Source organism: Puma concolor, chromosome C2 (assembly GCF_028749965.1).
Source record: "Puma concolor isolate L17-30 chromosome C2, mPumCon1.1.hap2, whole genome shotgun sequence".
Taxonomy (NCBI): Eukaryota; Metazoa; Chordata; class Mammalia; order Carnivora; family Felidae; genus Puma; species Puma concolor.
In genome coordinates this window covers 7,165,797-7,175,861 of record NC_141675.1, presented here as the reverse complement: position 1 = coordinate 7,175,861, position 10,065 = coordinate 7,165,797, and the positions used below count along the sequence as shown (strand labels likewise).

The window sequence follows — 10,065 nt, the reverse complement described above, 5'->3', positions numbered from 1 at the left end:
CCAGTCCTCAGATGCAATTTGAATGAATGAAGCTGTCCCTACTCTTCTTCCTCTCCCGGCAGAAAGGACATGTAACTGATCCCCTGGGATGGAAGGGGAACTTCCACAAGCCCTAAAAATAACTAAGCCACTTCATACTCTGAACTTAGCCTCTCCCCCCCCCCCGCCCCCGCCCCCACCTGGCCCACCCCATCGCCAGCAAGATAAAGGCAGCGGCTAGGGCTGGCAGAGGACAGAGACCCGAGCCAGGGCAGTGAGACGGCATCGAACGAGGCCAGCAGAACAGGACCGGCCGTGAACAAGAAGCCGGACGGGAAAGACAGACCCCCCCAGCACCCCCTCAGCCAAGTGGGATCTTCAGGTGAGTCTTTACCCTGTCTTTCCATGGCAGGCTGACTCTCTGGGCTGGGATCCCCTCTGGGATGGCTCTCAGGGTAATGTATATCAGGGGTAGCTCTGGGCAGAGGAAGGAGGTCGTAGGTGAATTGGTGGGGGGGGGGGGGGTCCTGATATAAAGATTCCATGAGGAAATTAAAGGAGAATTAGCATGAGCCCCATGGCCCGTCTCAGAGTGGCTGCCACAGGCCTGAGTCCCACAGGAGAGACAGGTTCTTACCAGTCTGGCATAATGCAGAAAGGCTTTCAGGAGGAGGTGGCCTGGAGTTGCGATTTTTAAAACACAGGTATGGAGCTCCTCAGGCTTCAGGGTTTCCTCTCAGGGGAGCCCCAGGCAGGCCCAAAGTCTGGAGGAAGGAGGGACCCAAGAGAGGTGAGAGGACATGGGGGCTGGAAGGTAGGAAGTAGGCCCAATTCCGCCTAGTGAGGACAAACCCCATGCCCAGCTGTTGTGGGCGAAAGTCTTGGCATATCTGGCACCAGAATATCTTCCCAGGGCTGGCCTGAGCCCAGCTCCCCACATATCATGGCCTAAAGCCTGGGGTGGGAGGCCGACTTTGCCCCAGGCCATGGTCTTGCCCAGTAGGAAAGCCCTTGGGGCAGATCTGGGGACACAAGGGGGGGAGACCAAATCTGAGTCTTCCCAGATGTTGAGGCCTGTGGAGGCGGCTGAGTCAAGGACAAGCAGACCTGAGAGAAAAGGTGGGGTCACCCTGAGAGGCTGGCCCAGCCCTAGGAGGCCAGGCTCTGGGGTTCAGGTCTGACCCTAAGTCTGATAGTCCGGTTCTGATTCCATCCACACCCCATGCCTGTCCCTGCCCTTTAGAAACTTAAGCCCCAGGAGTTTCAGTCCAGGCAGGGGCAGGGGTGAAAGGGCCAGGGGTCAGAAAACCTGCTTCAGATCTTGCCTTATGGAGCCCCTTGGAACAGCTCCTTCCTGTCTTTGGGCCTCAGTTTCCCCAGCTAAACAATGAGGGGGTTAGGTTCCTTGACCTCTGAGTGTCCCTAGTTCTGACATCCCTGGACTGATGATTCTAACAATTTGTAACCATAGCAGAGATTCTGCAGATTCCTGGGGTCGGCGGTGGGGCGGAATTGGTGACCCATACGTGCCATCTGCTCAGGCCGCACTGGTAGTGACAGGACAGGGAGGCATGGGTGGCCTTCTTTTCCCATCAGAACTCAGAAACAAAAGGAACCACCCGGAGCGTGCCCTGAGACTCCGGCTACAGGTTTTGTTCGACGTTTCCCTCCTCGGGGCTCTGATGTCTGGTGGGCATGCCGGATGGCTACCTCAGGAGGAGGGTGACAGGCAGGTCTCAGGCCACCACGTCTTCTGAGGCAGCCACGAAGAGGATGTCCTGCCCCCCACCCCCTGCCTGTGTCCTTGCCCCTCCCCCCACCCCCAGGCCCCAGCCCTGGTCACCCTGCAGGCCAGGGGCCTGATATCCGCTCAGGAGGAGGGGGCAGGATCAGGGAGCCCCGGGCAGAGAAGATGAGGTGGGTGACGGAGCCCAGGGGCCCAGTGGCGAGCCTGAGCCTCCCGCCAGAGCCCAGGGCCATGCCGAGGCCAGGACCTCCGCTATATTTAGCACGAGCGTGGAGCTGAGCAGTGGGTCAGGGGCAGCGGGAGGGGGGACGTGCTTCTCATTCTTTCCCTACTGGCCTCTGAGGACTGTCAGTACACCTGTCACAAGACAGATAAGACACACAGAGGACAGAGACCAGAGAAGGGCTGGAGGGGTGGGAGGCCGTGGGGAGGGGGCGGCGCTAGGGGGAAACAGTGCCTTGGGGGAAGCCGACTGATGTGAAAGGGGAAGAAAGAGAAGCACAGGAGTTTGGGGCCGGCTGTGTGCAGCTGGGGAAGAGTCTGCGTGAGCAAGGGCAGGCTGTCTCTGCAGTAAGCCCTCAGTCCGCTGCCCTCCCTCCCTGCGGGTGTCACCCCCATGCTCTCCTAGGGGTGCCTGTGGGGGAACAGAGGGACCACAGCCAGGAAGACAGCTTCGCGCCCCCTCCCCTCCTATTTCTTGGGAGCTAGGCCCCCAAAAGGGTCTAGGAGCACCGAACTCATTAGCAAAGCTCTGACCGTCTCTATGCCTCAGTTTCCTCGTCTTTAATTATGAGTGGCTGGGCTAGAAGACCCTCGAGATTGAGGTCCCCCTAAGCTCAGACCTTCTGAGTCTCGGGGTATGGCACACAAAGCCCTTACCTGGGATTCAGGATCTGGCCCTGCGGAACCGTGAGGTATCTGGTGAACACCTGCTCCTCACGGCCCCCCCCCCCCCCCCCGCCCCGGCCGCTTCTGCTGTAGCACAGGCCCCAGGCCCCAAGTGGGGCCTGGAAGGGCCGGAGAGTGAATGGAGAGCCAAGAGGTTAAAGGCTGGGCAGGGCTCCCGTGAGAGTGGCGACTGCGCCCTCTGGTGTTGTGAAAGGGAATTTCTCCTCCCTGGGAAGGAGTCCCCCCAGTTTAGGGACCTGCCTGCCTCTCCCGGACTGGGACCCTGTGGGTCAGGATTCACCTGGCAGCTCACGCGGGAAAACCGGACTAGGGTAAAGGAAGGCGAGGAGGGGGCGTGTCCAGTTTGCATCCCTTACAGGGCTACAGGACAAGAGTTTCATGGCCACTAGGGCCCCGCCTGCTTCCTAGCAACCCGGGTAATTCTGGGAAAGCAGAAGCTTTGCCCGAAGTTCAAGCCTTGTCACACGCCAGCCGTGCAGGGGGTGGGGCGATACCCCGTGAGGTCTGGAGAGGAGGGGGGTCCCTAAACACAGGTCAACGCAGGACTGCTCTGCCCCTTGGCCCCGCCCACTGTGACTTCTCCCAGCTCCCAGCCCTTTCCTCATCTCTGCCCTTTCTCCTCCGAAGGATGGTCAAAGCCCAGACGCAGGCAGCCCCCACGCCGGCCACTCCGATGGCAGCTGCAGAAGACCTGCCCCTCCCCGCACCCCCAGGCCTGGAGGATCTGCCGCCACCGCCCCCCAAGGAGTCCTTCTCCAAGTTCCACCAGCAGAGGCAAGCCAGCGAGCTCCGCCGCCTGTACAGGCACATCCACCCTGAGCTCCGCAAGAATCTGGCCGAGGCTGTGGCTGAGGACCTGGCCGAGGTCCTGGACTCTGAGGAGCCCACCGAGGGTGATGTCCAGTGTATGCGCTGGATCTTCGAGAACTGGCGGCTGGATGCCATCGGGGACCGTGAGAGGCCGCCTGCCAGGGAGCCCGTGTCGGGCGGGGACGTCCAGGGTACCTCCCGCAAATTTGAGGAAGGCTCCTTTGCCAACAGCACAGACCAGGAGCCTGCAGGACCCCCGCCATCCGGAGGGGACGTTCGTGCAGCCCGCCGGCTGTTTGAGACAAAGCCACTGGATGAGCTGACCGGCCAGGCCGAGGCGCTGGAGGCCCCGGTGAGGGAGCCCGAAGCCAGCGGGGATGTCCAGGGTACCAGGATGCTCTTTGAGACGCGGCCGCTGGACCGCCTGGGCTCCCGCCCCTCCATTCAGGAGCAGAGCCCCCTGGAGCTGCGCTCAGAGATCCAGGAGCTGAAGGGCGATGTGAAAAAGACAGTGAAGCTGTTCCAGACAGAGCCACTGTGTGCCATCCAGGACGCAGAGGGTGCCATCCACGAGGTCAAGGCTGCGTGCCGGGAGGAGATCCAAAGCAACGCGGTGAGGTCTGCCCGCTGGCTCTTCGAAACGCAGCCTCTGGATGCCATCAACAGGGACCCCAGCCAGGTGCGGGTAATCCGGGGGATCTCCCTAGAGGAGGGGGCCCGGCCTGACGTCAGCGCAACCCGCTGGATCTTTGAGACACAACCCCTGGACGCCATTCGGGAGATCTTGGTGGACGAGAAAGACTTCCAGGCATCCCCAGACCTTATGCCTCCTGGTCCAGACGTCCAGCAACAGAAGCATTTGTTTGAGACCCGAGCATTAGACACTCTCAAGGGGGACGAGGAGTCTGGGGCACAGCTCCCACCCAAAGAGGAAGTAGTCCCTGGCGATGTCCGCTCTACCCTGTGGCTATTTGAGATGAAGCCCCTGGACACTCCTAGAGACAAGGTCCAAGTGGGTCACCTGCAGCGAGTGGGTTCCCGGGAGCAGGAAGGGCTCACGTCTGAGCATCTATACAGTGATGGCTCCTCAGCTCTGTCCCTCTCTCAGAGTGCTCCCCAGAGGGATGGCGTGAAGGGGGACGTGAAGGCCTTCAAGAACCTTTTTGAGACCCTTCCCCTGGACAGCATTGGGCAAGGTGAGCCTTCGGCCCATAGGAATGTGAGCAGAGCCGAAGGAATGGATTCTGCTGGGCAGTCCCAGGACATAGGGTCCCCGGTGTATGCCATGCAGGATGGCAAAGGCCACCTCCATGCCCTGACCTCTGTCAGCAGAGAGCAGATAGTTGGAGGCGACGTGCAGGGCTACAGGTGGATGTTTGAGACACAGCCCCTGGACCAGCTAGGCAGAAGCCCCAGTACCGTGGACGTGGTGCGGGGTATCACCCGGCAGGAAGTGGTGGCCGGAGATGTAGGCACGGCCCGGTGGCTCTTTGAGACCCAGCCCCTGGAGGTCATCCACCAGCGGGAACGGGAAGAACGCCAGGAAGAAGAAGGAAAGAGTCAGGCAGGTCCCCAGCCTGAGGCACTCCCAAAAGGTGATGTGCGGACCATCCGGTGGTTGTTTGAGACCTGCCCGATGAGTGAGTTGGCAGAGAGGCAGGGGTCAGAGGTCACAGACCCCACAACGGAGGCCGAGGCTCGGTCCTGCACCTGGATGTTTGCACCCCAACCCCTGGACAGGCCAGAAGGCTCCAGGGAGCGGCACCTGCAGGTCAGCCAGATGCAGGCTGGGGCCGGACAGACAGAAGGGCATGTCTTTGAAACGGAGCCTCTGCAGGCCTCGGGCCGTCCCTGTGGAAGAGGGCCTGTGCGCTACTGCAGCCGCGTGGAGATCCCTTCGGGGCAAGTGTCTCGGCAGAAGGAGGTCTTCCAGGCCCTGGAGGCAGGCAAGGGGGAAGACCAGGGGCCCAGAGTACTCCCCGAGCCCATCCCTGTGGGCTCTGTGCACAAGTTCACCTGGCTCTTTGAGAACTGTCCCATGGGCTCCCTGGCGGCCGAGAGCGTCCGAGGGGGCAACCTCCAGGAGGAGCAGCCCACGGGCCCCTCAGGCAACAAGGCGCTGGAGAGGCAGGAGACTGCGGCTGAGGGCACCCTGAAGGCTTTGCACACTGTGCCTGGCATCCTGCACCATGGAGGCATCCTCATGGAGGCCCGGGGGCCAGGGGAGCTCTGCCTGGCCAGGTACGTGCTCCCAGGCCCAGGGCAGGGGGCACCCCACGTCCGGAAGGAGGAGCTGGTGTCTGGCGAGCTGCCCAGGATTGTGCGCCAGGTGCTGCGCCGGCCAGATGTGGACCAGCAGGGGCTGCTCGTTCAGGAGGACCCGGCGGGCCAGCTCCATCTGAAGCCACTGAGGCTGCCAGCTCCGGGCGGCAGCGGGGATGTCGAAGACGTGGATCCCGAGTTCCAGCAGCTGCTGGCTTGTGGCCTGGGGGCCTCAGTCGCGAGGACCGGGCTGGTGATGCAGGAGACTGAGCAGGGGCTGGTCTCGCTGACCGCCTATTCCCTGCAGCCCCGGCTGACCGGCAGGGCCCCTGAGAGGGGCAGCGTGCAGCTGCTGGCCAGCTGCATCGACAAAGGAGACCTAAGCGGCCTGCACAGTCTGCGGTGGGAACCACCAGCTGATCCAGGTTCCGTGCCCACCAGCGAGGGGGCCCAGAAGCTGCCCCCAGCTGAGAACATCATCCATGTGCCCCCTCTGGACCCCAGCATGGCGATGGGGTATCTGAGAGGCCCGGGGAAGGCGGTCCCTCTGGCTGGGGAAGGGAAGCGGGAAGATAGCCGCACTGGACACAAAGGGATAGCAGCTGCGGGAGAGTCGGAAGGAACCACAGCTAGGCCCCTGGGGCCTGGGGCCCCAGACCTCCGGGCCGCCATGCAAAATCTGCGGGTGGCCACCGCCGAGGCCCAAAGCCTGCACCAGCACGTTCTGAGCAAGCACAAGCAAGCCTCCACCCCTGGAGCCACCTCTGCACCCTGTCAGGAAGGTCAGCGGCAGGCATCGGCTGCGGCCACCGTGGCTGCCCAGAGCAACGCTGGGCCTATGGCTGGAGGTGACCCCAGGATCCCAGCAGCCCCCAGAAAGGTCAGTGGGGAACAGGAAGCACTGCCCGGAGGGCTGCCGGGGGGGTGGGTGACTATTCAGGATGGCGTCTACACTGCTCACCCCGTGAGGACCTTTGACCCATCAAGGGGTGTCCAGCCTTCCGAAAGAGAGCTCCCACAGAGGGGCGGGGACGCTGCCCCCTCGGCCCAGGCTCCAAGCCCACTCCAGGAAGGGCCAAGGCAGAGTCGGGGGCCTGGGTGGGAGGAGCCTGGGGGCTGCACACAGACGGCCTGGGGATCTCCAGAAAAGGCAATGGCAAGAGTCGGCCCAGGAGGCCTCCAAGCTGCAAAGGTTGCCTCTTCAGCCCACCACACTCTGGCCTCTGGGCCTCGGCCTGCAGGTGCCAGCCTGCACTCCCATAATGCCTCTGTTCCTCCTCCTCCTCCTCTCTCAGCTGCTGTGACAGGACCCGACTTCGCAGCCCAAGCCCGCCGCGTTGAGGACTGTATCCGGCAGGACTCCGAGGCCCTGAGGGCCCCCCTTCTTCACTCCCACAGCAGCCCTGCCAGCCAGAGAAGCCCTGGGGACGCACAGACAAAGACCCCAAACCCGGAGCCCAAAATGCCCCCGAGGAAGAAACCTCAGCTGCCTCCCAAACCTGCACACCTAAGCCAGATCCCCCCTCCCCAGTGGCTGCCCAAGCCCCCAGCTCTGTCTCCCAGCTCCTCCAGAGAAGCCGGGCAAGGAGACTACAAGCCAGGTGAGAGAGACGCAGCCATCGGCGGGCCAGCTCACGTCCCCACCACGGCCAGCCAGGGATGCACGCCTCCGGCTGGATGCTCCAGAGAACAGAGCCGGCCCAGCCCCCAACATGGCCCCGGCGCCACGGCTTCCAGATCCACCAAGAGCCAGGCTGCAGGCAGCAACGCCCAGAGCGCTGAGCCCCGCAAGCTCTCAGCTCTCCACGGTCACCCCACCTCACCGCTGCAGGGTCCCAGCCCCCCAGGAGAGAGGCCCGAGGCAGATTCCCAGCAAGGGGCCTCTGAGAACGCGGGGCTTCTGCAGGGAAGCCAGCAAGAGCTCCAGGGTCTCCTGAGCCAGGTGCAAGCCCTGGAGAAGGAGGCGGCGAGCAGTGTGGACGTGCGGGCGCTGAGGAGGCTCTTTGAAACTGTGCCCCAGCTGGGAGTGGCTCCTCAGGCTCGTGCTGCCCCCCAAAAGCCTGAGGCCTCAGTGGTGCAGGCCTTTGGGGAACTGACAAAGGTCGGCACAGAGGTGGCCCGGCTGAGGGAACAGACCCTGGCCAGGCTGCTGGACATTGAGGAGGCTATACACAAGGCCCTGAGCTCCATGTCTGGCCTCCAGCCTGAGACAAACACCAAGGGCCAGTCCCAAGGACCCCTGAAGGACCACGGTGCCCGCAAGATCGGTAACACGGACAGGAGGAAAGCCGGACCTAACTGCTCAGGCCGGGAGGTCAGAGGGCAGACTGCAGTCAAGAACCAAACCCAGGATGCATGCCCAAACCCAGATGCTCTGGACTCTGAGGTCCAGAGTCAGGCCAAGGTCAGAAATCACGCAGAGGCCGGGGGTCAATCAGCCCCAATGGTTCGTTCCACCAGGAGGCCAGAGACATTGAGAGAAGACTCGGGCCTCCCTGGGGTCTTCCCTTCCAGCCGAGATTCATCTTGCTCCCCGACCTTCATCTCCATTGAGTCAGCCACAAGGAAGCTTCCAGAGGCTCCCAGCCCCAGGGGCACTCACCTGGCACAGGATGTGGGCCAGGCCCAGCTCCACCAGAAGGGTTTCCAAGACAAGGCTGGAAAGAAGGAGGTCACCCCGTGCTCTGGGCAGCCAGAGCCCGCCCCTGCCTCCTTAGGAAGCCCCCTGCCCGCTGGGCAGAGAAGCATTGTGGAGCTGCAGACTGGACCGGGCGGCCCCCAGTGCTATGGAGCCACAAGAACGGCTACCCAGCAGTACGAAGGGGTGGACCAGTGCAGGAACCCAGCCCTCCAGCCCTCCACCAGGGTCACGGAGGAGGCAGAGCTGCCCAGGGCCCCAGGACCCCACCTTGAGCTCCACGCTTCCCCCTTGCTCCGGCAGTTTCTGCACAGCCCAGCCAGGCTCAGCGGGGGCCTGGCAGAGGCTGGCAGGGTGCGTGCTCCCTGCGGCCACTCCCAGCCCGAAGCCCAGTGAGCCCCTGAGCCTCTACCATAGCCTCCGACCCGCACTGGGGGGCTTCCCTCCGGGGCCCCAGGACCGAGGCGGGTGCCGACCTCCTTGCACACCTGAGGCAGGACCGAGAAGAAAGGGCATCTTTGGAGACCTGTGGGAGGTTTCCGTTTCCTCAGCTCCATCGGTAGGCCCAATTCTTGCAAAGGGAAGAAAGGTTGGGAAGAGGCCCGCCAAGCGGCACGGACATGGGAGTGGCACGGGGGCCGGTCGCTGCTTCTGGAGGACGGAACATGGACAGACGCACCTGCTTCTCCCACAGGCCCGCCCGTCCGCCTGAGTCTGCAGGCCTGACTCGGAGCCCCTGAGTGATCCTCCCCCCTCGGCCGTTCTTTCTTTTATTAGGAGCCAAAATGTTCTCAGCCCTCTGCTCCTTGATTCTTGGAGAAGACAGGGCCAGCTGGGCAACAGGACCGGTTGCTGTTCAGGATTGGCCTGAGGGCTCCAGAAGGGCCCTGTTGCAGCCCTCTCGTCACTATCTCCCTCATTCAGCGGCTCATCCCGGCGGCCCAAAGATCACACACAAGAGGCTCAGCAATCAGCCGTGTCCGTAAAACCAACTGTACTGCCTCTCTGCCCCCACCACCCTTCACTCTGTACCCCAGACGGAAACGACACAGTCGGAATAAACACAGGTTTTATTCTGTCACCTGCGTGCGTCCATCTGACGGTTTGCGCGTCTGCTCCGGAGTCTGGGTTCCCACCATGGGGGGAAACAGCCACGACCTCCGCCTGCCCTATTTTCCTGGCAATAGCAGGGTTGGAAGGCTCTGAAAAGCCCCCCTTCTTCCACCATCTTGGCTGGGAAACAGAGGCCCTGCACACTTGCTCCCCTCCCCCCTTCCCCAGCCCATACATACACTGCTTCCCCTCTACCTCTGGTCTTTCTCGGACATCATCCTCGAGTGGAATCTGACCAGAATCCTGCTCCAGAGTGGGAAAGCAGCCCGGTTCAGGCCTGGGAAGGAGGGAGGGTCTCACCGCAGGAGGACTCTAGCGGCCAAGATGGCTGGGCCCTCTCCCCTGCTCAGACCAGGTGCTGTGTGCAGAGCAGGGGCTCCTGGGAAGGGGCGTGCCTGGAGACTGGCCTGGAAAACCAGAATGACTTAGTGCAGGGCCCTTTGCACTCTTTCAAAAAGTACTGAGCACCTGTTGCACTCAGGTGAGGTCTCACGGGGTCATGCTCGCAGGGAACTGACCCTGTAGAATGAGGAGACAGAGAGACCATGAATAGACAGGAAAAACCAGATCAGGAGTAAGGGCAATGCACCTGACTAGGCCACTCTCC

General features: G+C 62.5%; 1 protein-coding gene across 1 annotated transcript; it reads left to right on the top strand.

Annotated features, from left to right (window-relative positions):
- The first annotated feature begins 204 nt into the window (after positions 1 to 204).
- XIRP1 (xin actin binding repeat containing 1) lies at positions 205 to 9,426 on the top strand. Its single transcript, XM_086720488.1, has 2 exons — positions 205 to 361; positions 3,263 to 9,426. The coding sequence occupies exon 2, from the start codon at positions 3,264 to 3,266 to the stop codon at positions 8,739 to 8,741; it is 5,478 nt and encodes a 1,825-aa protein (XP_086576614.1). The 5' UTR covers positions 205 to 361; position 3,263; the 3' UTR covers positions 8,742 to 9,426.
- The last annotated feature ends 639 nt before the right edge of the window (positions 9,427 to 10,065 follow it).

What these genes read in the sequence shown, in the direction of transcription:
- XIRP1 (XM_086720488.1), top strand. Translation starts at nt 3,264, where the DNA reads ATGGTCAAAGCCCAGACGCAGGCAGCCCCCACGCCGGCCACTCCGATG.